Genomic DNA, 14,347 nt, shown 5'->3' with positions numbered 1-14,347 from the left:
AAGTGTTTAGGTTTGACCTCAAATTATATGGTTTTTGGTAAATCTAAAAAGTAAAATCACAGAAGAAAGTTGTATAATGTATGGCCAGCCTAAGCATCTGAATAGGACTTGTTCCTATTCCAAATGCTAAGCACTTCCAACAGGGATCGGTGCTCATAGCATTTAATAAATAGTATACACAGCCGATGGGAGGGCTGCTGCAGCTGTGCTGAACATAGCCCAATGCAGGGAAGACTTGAATGGCCTCTACATTGGCCCAAACACAATACTCCCAGTGCATGCCTCTTACTGCCCATTCACACTACCGTGACTTGTCAGGCGACTGGTCAGCCTGACAAGTCGCGGTCCATGCAGTGCTATGGGAACGGTTCTAATAGGAGCGACTCAAGTCGCTCCGACTTAGAAAGTAGTTCCTGTACTACTTTGGGGCGACATCAGAGCGACTTGCATTGACTTCCATTATATGAAGTCCGTGCAAGTCGCGGTGCACGCGACTTCACAGGTCGCCCCCGAAGTCGTGCCGCGGTAGTGTGAACCGACACTTATAACAAAAAAGACATGGAAGGAAAAAAGTTTAAAGTGTAAGTAAATGCATTGATTTAGTATTTTCCAAAAAAAAAATAGTTAGCCCCCGTTCACACTGGGGCGACCTGTCAGGCGACCTGGTCGCCTTCCATAGAGAAGCTGCGGACCCGTTCTAATAGGAGCGACACAAGTCGCTCCGACTTAGAAAAAGGGTCCGGAGCTTCTGGGGCGACCCGGAGCGACCTGCATAGACTTCAATGTTATGAAGTCCGTGCCGGCCGCTCCGAGGTCGCGGTGCGAGCAGCGCGCCGCGACCTATGAGGTCGCCCGGCAAAGTAGCGTCGCCCCAGTGTGAACGGGGTCTTACATTCCTGGCCTGCTGGAAATGCCAATTATCACACTGCTTGTGCTCTCAACCAAACCGTCAAGCCATCCACAATGGCCGGTGTCAAACTGATCACATGTGCAGCACCATGGCAATTGATGAGGCCAAGATGGCAGCATCCTGTCATGCTGCCAGGAGAGTTTACTTCCACTAAGACATTATATACTGTAAATCTACAAAATATAAAAATTGCCAGGCCTCTGATGCTGTGTCTGGTGGCTATTTTGGCCTATTATGCACAAAGACCTGCACTAAGGAGTCAAAAACTGTACATAATGGCAACTCAGTCCTGAGTTTAGTAGTTAATATTCAAATAAACTTTAACTTGGCAAACAATGGTTCTACATGGATGGGGGAGAAAAAAAAAAAATCGGCATCCAATAGTCATGCAGCACAGACCAATGTGTCAGTGAATCAGTCTCTGTAAAGAAAAAACTTTATACTAATTTTATTAGTATTTCAACTTTTCAATTTGTAACACAGTTGTGCATTTTTTTGTACAAGATAAACTGTATACTTTATACAGTGACAGCTCAGTTTTAAACCTATGTAACATTTCTAAAGGATCCGTGTCAGCAGAAGCCAGACTAGCGAGAAGTCGGAGCTGCAGGAAATTCACCTACTGGAGTGTCCGTTTGGTTCCACCTCGATCTTCGTTCCTGTAGAAGGTCATGTATCAGGACTCGCTGACTTTGTTGCTGATTGGCCAGCTGCTGGATGCTTTCAGCAAGCCTATCAATATTGTTGTTCATCTGAATCAATAAGTGATTCCTTTGGGTTTCTACTTGCAGCATTTTCTTAGCAGTGTCATAATTGACATTGATATGATGGGTCAAATGGCAGAAATCCAAGTGCAGAACGTTCATTTCATGTATCATGCTCTTGCGGAACAAGTGCTGATTAGCCTTCACGATATTTAGATATGTAGTAGGAGTCAAGGCTCGAGGGAGCGTAGAATGAATGCTTTTCCTTGATGAATACAGAGATCTTTTTTTTTGGAGGCCACGCAAATTTGCTTTGGTGGAGACCTTAGTCTGCAGAACATGAGAATCTGCGACCGTGTTCCTGGGCCCCGATGGAGCTGAATCTTCAGTAGATGTCGGGGTGACATCTGTGAGTGCAGGCGACTGCTCCTGTAAAGGATTGCTGCGTATTACTGGCGATTCTTCCGTTTCAGAATCCAAGGAAATCGGGAGTTCAGCATCAGAATATAAAATTTCTTCGTGATCTTGGTTTTGAGGTTTTGAAAACCATGAAGGTCCTAGAAATAAAAAAAAAAAAAAAAAAATATTTTATATTTATATAAATTCTGTGCCAAACTAGAGATTTATGTAGTTGAAGGCCAAGAACTAAGCGTTTTCAAAACATCAAGCAATTTCTTTGAAGCCTTTTAGCTTTGGTTGACACCACTGGGATGTGGTAGTAGCATGTTACGCAACGCACAGCAATGCATGTTGGCATCCCCAATGCACCTTTTCAGTGAAATATGCGGCATGCATGATAGGCATTCCTTTGTGGTTGATTGGCAGCCTTTAAATGCCCCCGCATCCCAGCTGTCCACCAAAAGCCTAAACATGGCAGCCAGAGGGGGTTGTACACATGCTGCAGCCACAATTTAAAATTTTGCTAGGGGAGTTTGACAAGTGGCGACTATCACACTCTGAAGTCAATGGGACAGCAATTCAACTTTGAGACCAAGTTCACACTGAAAGGGCCTTTTCACACGGGCGTTCCGCATTTCCGTAAATCATCCTATTTTTTGCGGATGATTTACGGACATAATGCATGTCAATGAGATTGCGGATGTCAGCGGATGACCATCCGCTGACATCCGATTTTCTTCCTTTCAGTTCTGTTCCGTTTTTTGGAACGGAATGGAACAGAACCCTATTTTTGTTCCGTTGAAAGAACGGAAAGGAGGCAAAAATCGGATGTCAGCGGTGTCATCCGCTGACATCCGCAATCCCCATAGACATACATTATGTCCGTATATCATCCGCAAACGGATGGGATGATATGCGGACATACGGAACGGATGACAAGTGTCATCCGCTCCGTGAAAAAAAAAAAAAAAAAAGTGACAGAACGGATCGCAATGCGGTCCGCTCCGCGTGAAAGAGCCCAAACGCACAGCTTCTGGAGCTCTTTACCACCCTAGGCTGCGTTGCAATGTGACTGGGACACATAGGGAACAATTGTTTCCTGTGTGTCCTTGCAGTGACATCAGTCATCACACACTGGGGTTAGTTTACTAAAATTGCACAAAATCTGTTGCAGCTGTGCATGGTAGCCAATCAGCGTGTAACTTCAGCTTGTTCGAATAAGCTTTGAGAATAGCCCCCCCCCCCCCCCCCATTCAAATCGCATGCAAAATCACAGCCTATTGTCGGCACTGTCTGAATCGGTGCGACTCTGACCTTGGGGGCGCTGCACTGATAACCAAAAGCAGTTCCTGCACTACTTTTGGCAACTTCAGGGGCGATTTCAATAGACACCTGAGCATAAACCTGCAAAGATGTTTTTCAAATTGCCCCCGAATTCACAATGAAATGCGGGTTCGAAACTGTGCGAGTTCAGCTGAGCTAGCAATTCCAAACCCGCCTCCAGTGTGAACGAGGGCTAAAACCTGGATACTGATTGGTTTCTATGCAGAGCTGCACCAGATTTTGCACTATTCAGTTTTAGTAAATAACCCCCACAGTCTGAATTAGCCCTGAGCCATATGTTTGGCTTGTGGCACAACAGTTCAATGCAAAATCCCTGTTCATGGGGGTAGCGTCTCCTCCTGATCATATAATAACCTCTGCTCTCTGTGGATTGCTTTTCAGAGAGGTGGTGAACCAGGGATGAGCTTACGTGGGCTCCGATTCTAGACTGAACCCTCCTGAGCTATCCTGCAAGGAAGCGGTCACTGCGTACCACCAATCATAAGTGGCTGAGGAATCCTGGAGGATATCTCAGGCTGCATTCACACTTGAGCGTAGCGTTTTACTGCGACTTTCAGGCGTTTTTTTCAGGTGTTTTTGGAGGCAGGCATTGACATCTATCAAAAACGCTGGTAATCAGCCCAAAAAGAAGCTCATGTACTTTTTTCAGCTACAGGCGTTTTGCAAAACGCTCAGATGTGAACAGGGGCCATTTAAATAAATGGGGGTTTTACTTGTTGGGCATTTTAGAACGTTTTTGGAGCTGAAAAACACTCAAAAACGCCCAGGTGTGAATGGAGCCTTAGATGGGTTCTGGCTATGATCTGAACACACCTGATCTCATCCCTGGTGTGAACCTTGCAAACTGCTTCAGAAAAGCTGCTGGAATCTAATAGAATGTGCTTTTAAAAACAGCAGTCTGTGGAGGTTATTTACTAAAACTGCATGGTGCAAATTCTGGTGCCGCTCTGCATAGAAACCGATCAGCTTCCAGGTTTTATTGCCAAAGCTTAAAGTATAACTAGAGGCAAAAACTTTAGTTTTGGATAGAATTGAGACGATTAGAAACCCGTCAGTTTTTCTTTTGCTGTCTGTCCCCCCCATTAGGTAGAGTCACCCTCTCCATTTGTCCTGTTTACCATTAGAATTGAAAGTAAAAGAAAATCCCAAATTTTGGGTTGTCGCCAGAAAAGTAATAGAGGGAAATCTTCCAAAGTGGACACTAGTTATGGTGATCTGGGGGTCCCCCAGAAATTCCCTTAATTTGCAGGGATTTCCAACCACTTCCTGTTTGTCTATAGAAGCAAAGGGAATTCTCTGCAAAGGGACACAGATGGTGAAAAAAAATAAAAATCTGACAGGGGTTATAACCCTCCCATACTCTATCCAAAAAAAAAAAAAAAAAAGTTTTGACCAACGACATTAACAAACAAACTGAAGTTAAAGAGGAGTTAAAGGAGAAAAATATTAAAGGTCAGCAGCTACAAAATACTGTAGCTGCTGGCTAATATTAGGACACTTACCTGTCCACGAATCCAGCGGTGTCTCTACCCCAGCCGTTTTTTTTTTCGTTTTTTTTAAATCAGCTCTCGGGTGCTGACGCTGTCATTTCTTATAAGGGAAACCGGCTGTGAAGCCTTGTGGCTTCACAGTCGACTCCCTACTGCGCAAGTGGGAGCAGGTACCATTTACCCCCCTGAAAGGTGCAAAACGCAGCAGCAGAGGGGTGGGTGGGGGTGGGGGCATAGATTAAGCAAACTAGCGGAGCTTCCCCTTTTGAGTGGGCTCCCTACTGTGCAAGTGGGATCGGGTACCATTTGCCCCCTTGAAAGGTGCCAAAGGTGACGCACAGCGGGGGATAGAGGAAGCAACTAAGCGGAGCTTCCCTTTTGAGTGCAGCTCCGCTTTAAAGCGGTAGTATACTCAAAGTTTTTCCTTTTACCTATAGGTAAGCCTATAATAAAGGCTAAACTGTAGGTACAATTAATATCTCCTAAACCTGCACGGTTTAGGAGATATTTGCCCTACATGCAGCCGCTGACACTAGTGGCGCATGTGCTCTGAAGGTCCGGCGGACCTTCAGAGTTCCTTGCCGGCTACTTGCAGGAAAGTGACTCCCGCGCGCATGCGCGACGTCATCGCGGCTCCGGCCACTCACAGTGCCGGATCCACCGAATCCGGAAGAGACGCTTAGGGAGCATGACAGCTCCCACAGCGGTGTCCGTGTCGGGGCTTCGTTTTAAGGTATTTCATAATGAGCTAGTATGCGATGCATAACTAGCTCATTATGCCTTTGGCTTGCAGGGTTTGTTTTTGTTTTTTTTGGCAGTATACAACCGCTTTAAGTGCTCATTGGCTACCATGCACAGCTACACCAGATGCTAAGTACACCAGTTTCAGTAAATCTCCCCCTGTATGTACAAGGCCTTATGCCTCGTACACAAGTACCGATCGTCGGCCGAACGATCGGCCGTCTTTTGTCCGAGGGCTGTCGTGTCTGTTGAAGTGCAAAAGACTGCACACAAATTTTGTCGGCCAACAACAGCCGACTGCAGAAGTGAGGTCATGTGATGGTTAACTTTCCGTGTCTTTTTTCTTTTCTGAGCATGCCCAGTCTTGCAAATCTGCTGTCTGTCGGCCGAATTCTGTACTGACTGGCGAACAATCGGCCGCTCTGGTGTCGGCATACAAAAATTTTAATGCTTGCACGACAGATTCTGTTCGGCCGAAAGTGCACTGTCGGCAGCATCATACTAACAAGCCTACAATCGGCCGATCGGTCGTCAGCCGAATCTTTTCGGCCGACAATCTGCACGTGTGTACGGGGCATTAGCAGACAATTTCTTGCCATGTCTTTTATTTACACACCACAGGCAACAATTACCTTTCATTCAATATAACACCACAAAGCAAGCAATGTGAGCACTTACCGGCCTCTTCCTCCAGGTACGGATCTTGCGGTTGGTCGGAATCGAAGAACTCTATGCCATCTATGATTTCGGCCGGCAGGACCTTCTTCAGCTCTTCCTCATACTTGGTGTAGTAGACCTGGCTTGGGGGGGATCCTTCACCCCCATTGCTCTTCTCTCGGTTCAGTTTGTTCCTCACCTGCCGTTTCATGTCGTTGACCCTTTTCTTGCAGTGATGTACGGTGCGCTGTCTGTGTCCTACCCCATTGACAGCCGCACAGATCTCCTGCCACATCTGGCTTTTCCGGTAGAAGGAGATCTTGGATTTCTGCTTGCCCAGTAGCTGCTCATAGACTGGCAGCAGTTTGGAGACAAGGACCATGTTTTCTACTTGGGAGAAGCGAATGTTCCGCGGACGCATGGTCAGGTGGGGTTCATCCTCCTCTGTTTTCAGGTCCTGTACTTTCATCCATAGTCCATGGGAGCTCTGTTGTGAGCGGAGTTGTCTTTCCCCTTTCCATCCATGTCGTGCCTTCCCCCGACCTCTTCCCCTCCTGGCCTGCATATGACACCTTATAGCCGAAGAGTACGGCGGGGCTCCACCTTTTATTGGAACGTCTTCCATGCCTTTATTTTCCGCCATCGCTGACAGAGAAGAGGTCAGGGATCTGCTGCAGCTACCAGCTCCTCGTCTCCTTCTGCGACCTCTCATTCTTATTTTCTTTTCCCCCCAATTAGAGTTACTAATGATATTTAAACAGACCTCTGTGATTGGACACAGGTGTGCTCACCAACCTGACTATTCTCACCTGTGCAGAGAGCTGGGGCAGAACACAAGAGAAAGGAGATGGGATGGATTTACTAAAACTGGAGAGTGCAAAATCTGGTGCAGCTGTGCATAGAAACCAATCAGCTTCTAACATCAGCTTGTTTGATTAGGCTTTGACAATAATGCCCCGTACACACGTGCCGATTGACGGCCGAACGATCGGCCGTCTTTCGTCCAGTGTTGTTGTGTTGGTTGAAAAGTGCTATAGACTGCACACGAATTTTGTCGGCCAACAACAACCAACTTCAGAAGTGATGTCATGTGATGGTTAACTTTCCGTGTGTTTTTTCTTCTCTGAGCATGCCCAGTCTTGCTAATCTGACTTTTGTCGGCCGAAATCTGTACTGACTGACGAACAATCGGCCGTTCTTTGTTGGCCAACAAAAATTTTATAGCATGCACACCAGATTTTGTTCGGCCGAAAAGTCGCAGTCGGTTGTCGGAAGCATCATACTAACAAGCCGACAATCGGCCGATCGGACGTTGGCCGAACATTTACGGCCGACAATCGGTACGTGTGTACGAGCCATAAGCTCCCCGTTCACATCGGGCTGATTTGACATGTCAAATCGCATGCCAAATCGGAGCCTATTGCCAGACGCGGCACCGTCCGAATTGGTGCAACGCCAACTTTGCGGCACCGCACCGATTCCTAAAAGTCGTTTCTTCAGCAGACCTTGCACAATTTGAAACCCGCATTCAGTGTGAGCCTAGGCTAAGCCCTGTTCACATCAGCACGATTTGACATGTCAAATCACATGCCAAATCGCAGCCTATTGCCAGCAACGGCACTGTCACAATTGGTGTGTCGCCGAATTTGCGGCGCTGCACCGATTTGCTAAAAGTACTTCCTGCACTACTTTTGGCGACTTCGGGGGGCGATTTCAATAGACATCTGTGCATGAACCCGCACAGATGTCTTTCCAATCACCCCCGAACTCGCACTGACATGCGAGTGAAACCATGCGAGTTCAGCTGAACTAAGCCCACGTTTACATCGGTGCGATTTGACATGCGATTTGATAGATCAAACCACATGTCAAATCGCAGCCTATTGCCACCAATGGGAGAGTGCCAATTGGTGCAAAGCCGACTTTGCGGCGCCACACTGATTTTCAAAAGTAGTTTCTTAACTACTTTTGGTGACTTCGGGGGGTGATTTCAATACACATCTGTGTATGAAGCTGCACAGATGTCTTTGAAGTCATCCCTGAAGTCGGACTGAAATGCGGCTTTGAAATCGTGGGAGTTCAGATGAACACGCATGTTTTAAAAGCCGCATTCGGTGTGAACGAGGGATAAAACCTGGAAGCTGATTGGTTTCTCTGCAGAACTGCACCAGATTTTGCACTTTCCAGTATTAGTAAATCAGCCTCACAGTCTGCACCCAGGGCTGATCATTCGCAGGTAATCGCAGTTACATGCAGGAACTTTCAGCCTCCTATTGCTTTGAATAGCGCTTCTGCACGCAGCTAACTGCCAGAAACCCCTGCTGGGTCACCCGCATTTTGACCCGCAGCGTAATCGCTAATGACCCCATTAGCAAGCACAAATGGGGCCGAAGGCCTTGTTTACATTTGTGGTTGGGGGGTGGTAAAAAGAAGTGCTTGAACTGCATTTTTACCACAGCCCAAGCTGCAAAGGCAGCTGCAATGTAAATAAGAAATGATCCCCCTGTTGCATTTGGTGAGCAGTGCCACAAGCCGAACAACAACCATTCACCTGGCCCTCAACCAGGCAGGCTTTTAGGCTTTTATGTGACACATTGAGGTTGATTTACTAAAACTGGGGACTGCAAAATCCGGTGCAACTCTGCATAGATACCAATCAGCTTCCAGGTTTTTTGTCAAAGTTTATAGGAGATGTATGGGATTACATTTTTTCCCCCAATTATACTAAAGCCCCGTACACACGATCAGATTATCGAACGATCTGTCGTCCGTTTTTTGTGGCATGTTAGTCTGATGTGGAAAGTGAAGAGGTTTTTTTCATACCAATTTTCCCGTACTACAGAATTCTACTTCAGAAGTGATGTGATGTGCTGGATTGCTTTGTATGTGTTCTTTCTCTCTGAGCATGCCTAGTCTTGCGCTTAAGATTTTTTTTCCGTCTAAATCTGTACTAATGAGACGAAAATCGGTCGTTGTATTACGGACAACAAAAATTTTATAGCCTGCACATCAGGATTTTGTCAGCCAAAAAGTCGGAGTCGGCTGTCGAAAGCACCATACTAACAATCCGAAAATCGGCAGATCGGTCGTCGGACGAAATTTCCCTTCAGATTTTCTTATCGTGTGTACGGGCCTTTACTTAGGTGAATGCTGCATCTGTCCCCGGTGCCTCTGCACTGAGAACCGAGCAATCGAACACCACCGATCGATCAGTTCTGACAGCTCCCCGAGCAGAGAGCTGCTGGCTGTCAGTCAGCAGCTCTATGCTCTGCCCCCTCCTCGCTCATTGGAGCGATGAGTTGTGGAGGGGTGGGGAGTGTGGTCACCGCGACTCCGTGGTGGTGATGACGCGGTGTCTGAACTGACTTCTGTGATGTACCAGAGAGCGGACTTCAGCCCACTCTCTGCTGAAAACGGGTCGCAGGAGTGCAAAACGATCTGCACTCCTGTGATCCATAGATGTACAGCTAAACGAGCTTTGGCTGTACATCTCCTTTAAGCCCCTTTCACACAGGCGGACCGTTCAGATCCGCCTGTCCTTTTTTTTTGGCGGATTTGAACGTTCTCCCCATGCATGTCTATGGGGCATCGGATGTCAGCAGAGACATGTCCGCTGACATCCGATCCGATCCATCAAATCTGGACGGATGGAAACCCTATTTTCCATCCGTCCAGCGGATCAGATGGGATTGGATGGGAACGGACAGACGGTCCGTTCCCATCCGATTCCCCCATAGAGATGCATGGGGAACTGACAGCTGTGTCTCCGCACACAGCACGGAGACGGAGCTTTCATCCTCCTGCTCAGCGGGGGATCGGCGGATCGATCCCCCGCTGAGATAAACTGAGTCCGTTTGACGGACTCTACAGTGCGAAAGAGCCCTAAAGGCCCCTTTCACATAGGTAGGCAGAGTCCGCAAGCTCAGCAGGGGATCTCTCCTCTGATCCCCGCTGAGCAGGCGGATGACAGGTCTGTGTCTGCTCCGCTATGCAGAATGGACAGGACACAGCCCAAACACCTTTATGGGTGGTTGGATGGAAACCGACTGCCTGTCCATTTACATCTGACTGTCATCCAATACGCCAGATAAGTAGGGAACAGATCCCCATCCCTCTGTTTTTAGCGGACCGCACCAGATCGGATGGTGGCAGGTATCAACAGACATATGTCCATTGACATCCGCCGCTCCATAGAGAGCAATGGATGGTCTGATCGGGTCTGATTGGGTCCGCCTGAAAAACTGACACTGGGACCCGATCGGTCCATCCGTGTAAGCCCAGGTTCACACTTATGTGAATTGGATATGGGTTTCCCCGCATTCAATTCGCATGACAGGAGAGTGTGACCGGTTCTCAATAAAGCCAGTTCACACATCTCCAGGGCAGCCGCGGTCCAAATTGCAGAAGGGTTCTGTGCGTCTTCTGGTCTATTTCAGGTGTAAATTTAGCCTCAAATTCGGACCTGATTTGCATCTGAAACAGTGAACAGACGCGCACCGAACCCCCTGCAGTGACCCGCAGCCGCAGCAAGTGTGAACCCGGCCTGAAAGGGGCCTAAGGGCTCTTTCACACGGGCGGTCCGATCAGATCCGCCTGTCAGTTTTTTAGGCGGATCTGATCGGATCCTCCATGCAGCTCTATGGGGCAGCGGGTGTCAGCGGAGACACCTCCGCTGACACCCGCTGCCATCCGCATCCGATCCTGTGCTGAAATCTGGACGGATGGAAACCCTATTTTTCCATCCGTTCAGTAATTGGAGCGGATCTGATGAGAGCGGACAAGCGGTCCGCTCTCCTCCGATCCCCCATAGAGGGCAGCGGGTGATGAGACACCTCCCTCTCCGCTCTGCAAGCGGAGACGGAGCTGTCATCCGCCGGCTCAGCGGGGATCGCGGATCGATCCCTGCTGAGCAACACGGATCCGCCTACGGAGGCGGACCGTGTGAAAGAGCCCTAACTGACCAAGCTAAAAAATAGAAGCTGATTGGCTACCATGCACAGCTGCACCAGATTTTGCACTCTCCATGTTTTGTAAATCAACCCCACTCACTCTTCAGATGGCTAATGCAAGTGGAAGGCTAGGTTCAAATCCATGCATGTGTGGTTAATGCGTTTGTTAATGCAGATTTTTTTATGCATTTTTAATGTGTTCTGTGTTTTTTGGAAATATTAATGTTGCTAGGAAAAGGCGTCTGTTGCCATACAGGAAAATGCACCAAAATGCACGAAAATACAAGTACATGCTTTTGTCATGCAGTTTTATAAGGAATTTCATTGAAGTCTATGGAGCTCAAAACGCACCGTGCTGTATGCAAAAGACCCTTCACCTTTCCAAAATAATGCATTGCAGGTGACTACATAGATGTGAATGGGACCCATAGGGAATAAGGATAAATAGACTGCATAGATGTGAATGGGACCCATAGGGAATAAGGTTAAATAGACTGCATAGATGTGAATGGGACCCATAGGGAATAAGGATAAATAGATAGCATAGATGTGAATGGTACCCATAGGGAATAAGGATAAATAGACTGCATAGATGTGAATGGTACCCATAGGGAATAAGGATAAATAGACGGCATAGATGTGAATGGGACCTATAGGGAATAAGGATAAATAGACTGCATAGATGTGAATGGGACCTATAGGGAATAAGGATAAATAGACGGCATAGATGTGAATGGTACCCATAGGGAATAAGGCTAAATAGACGGCATAGATGTGAATGGTACCCATAGGGAATAAGGATAAATAGACTGCATAGATGTGAATGGTACCCATAGGGAATAAGGATAAATAGACTGCATAGATGTGAATGGGACCCATAGGGAATAAGGATAAATAGACGACATAGATGTGAATGGTACCCATAGGGAATAAGGATAAATAGACGTCATAGATGTGAATGGTACCCATAGGGAATAAGGATAAATAGACGGCATAGATGTGAATGGTACCCATAGGGAATAAGGATAAATAGACGGCATAGATGTGAATGGGACCCATAGGGAATAAGGATAAATAGACGGCATAGATGTGAATGGTACCCATAGGGAATAAGGTTAAATAGACGGCATAGATGTGAATGGGACCCATAGGGAATAAGGATAAATAGACGGCATAGATGTGAATGGGACCCATAGGGAATAAGGATAAATAGACGGCATAGATGTGAATGGGACCCATAGGGAATAAGGATAAATAGACGGCATAGATGTGAATGGTACCCATAGGGAATAAGGATAAATAGACGGCATAGATGTGAATGGGACCCATAGGGAATAAGGATAAATAGACGGCATAGATGTGAATGGGACCCATAGGGAATAAGGATAAATAGACGGCATAGATGTGAATGGGACCCATAGGGAATAAGGATAAATAGACGGCATAGATGTGAATGGGACCCATAGGGAATAAGGATAAATAGACGGCATAGATGTGAATGGGACCCATAGGGAATAAGGATAAATAGACTGCATAGATGTGAATGGGACCCATAGGGAATAAGGATAAATAGACGGCATAGATGTGAATGGGACCCATAGGGAATAAGGATAAATAGATGGCATAGATGTGAATGGTACCCATAGGGAATAAGGATAAATAGACGGCATAGATGTGAATGGGACCCATAGGGAATAAGGATAAATAGACTGCATAGATGTGAATGGGACCCATAGGGAATAAGGATAAATAGACGGCATAGATGTGAATGGTACCCATAGGGAATAAGGATAAATAGACCTCTTCACTTTCCACATGGGACTAGCATGTAACAAAAATCGGACGCAAGATCGTTCGATAATCTGATTGTGTGTACGAGGCTTTACACACAATACTCTTGTTTGAGCATCTCCTTTTTCAGCCGTAAATTTCAGGCGTATTTGTCTTATTGAAATGCGCACATTTTCACGCATTTTCGTGCATATGCGTTCACACAAATTAGCGCAGATGTATTTTCGCGTTCTTGTAAATTATGCAAATTGGCATTTTTTCCAGTATGTTCGCGTGCGTTCATTTGTTTGCAATTGCGCGCATTTGTGTGCATTAGGTGTAAATTACTGTCCAAAAATGCAGATTTTTCTATTTTGTTCTTACTGAAGATCGCACGGCGCTCATTTACACGCTTGTGTACATAGGCGCATTACAATGGGCTGTATTTTAGCTCAGAAAAAAAAAAAAAAAAAGCTGTACTGAGCTTTTTTAACCACTTTCCGACCGGCCTATTGTGAAAGCACGGCCGCAAAGTGGTTGTCTAGTTCTGGGAGGGCGTACATGGACGTCCTCCCAGAACGGCGCTCCCGCCGCGCCCCCTGGGGCGCGCATACGGGAGTGTCCGTGCTCGCCGGGTCCCGGGGACCCGACGCATCACGGATCGTGGTAAAGGGCCGATGAGAGCGGTCCTTTACCACGTGATCGCTCCGTCCAATGATGGAGCGATCACGTCACAACAAACGGGCGCATGTCCAGTTCATTTCTCTCCTCTCCTCGGCCGCTGTACACAGCAATCGGTACAGCGTGCGAGGAGAGAAGAGAAACTGCAGCTGCACGCCTCCTCTGCCTCATTGTGCTCAATTAGTGCCTCATCAGTGCCTCATTTGTGCCCCATCAGTGCCTCATTTGTGCCCCATCCGTGCCTCATCCATGCATCATCCGTGCCTCATCCATGCATCATCCGTGCCTCATCCATGCCCACCCATGCCACCTCAGTGCTCATCCATGCAACATCCATGCTCATCCATGCTCATCCGTGCCACATCCGTGCTCATCCGTGCCTCATCTGTGCCTGCCCATGCTGTCTCAGTGCTCATCCATCACACGTCTGTGCCCACCCATGCCACCTCAGTGCTCATCCATGCCACATCCATGCTCATCCATCCCACATCTGTGCTCATCCATGCCACGTCAGTGCTCATCCGTGCCACATCCATGCCACCTCAGTGCTCATCCGTGCCACATCCATGCCACTTCAGTGGTCATCCGTGCCACGTCAGTGGTCATCCGTGCCACATCAATGCCACATCAGTGCTCATCCATGCCATGTCAGTGCTCATCCATGCCACATCAGTACACATCCGTGCCACATCAAAGCTACGT

The 14,347-nt window shown here is 47.3% G+C and overlaps 1 protein-coding gene across 1 annotated transcript; it reads right to left on the bottom strand.

Moving 5' to 3' along the window:
- Positions 1 to 1,486: 1,486 nt before the first annotated feature.
- LOC309547837 (uncharacterized protein) lies at positions 1,487 to 7,016 on the bottom strand. The gene is made up of 2 exons (XM_082247842.1): positions 6,267 to 7,016; positions 1,487 to 2,171 (listed from the first exon to the last, which is right to left on the bottom strand). Exons 1-2 carry the CDS (start codon positions 6,955 to 6,957, stop codon positions 1,498 to 1,500), a joined length of 1,365 nt encoding a protein of 454 aa, XP_082103968.1. The 5' UTR covers positions 6,958 to 7,016; the 3' UTR covers positions 1,487 to 1,497.
- Between the last annotated feature and the right edge of the window lie 7,331 nt (positions 7,017 to 14,347).

The sequence above is a fragment of the Pelophylax lessonae genome, assembly GCF_965119305.1.
Source record: "Pelophylax lessonae genome assembly, chromosome: 2".
NCBI classification, from domain to species: domain Eukaryota; kingdom Metazoa; phylum Chordata; class Amphibia; order Anura; family Ranidae; genus Pelophylax; species Pelophylax lessonae.
Note: the sequence above shows the minus strand (reverse complement) of the source record. Positions and strands in the feature narration are given on the sequence as shown.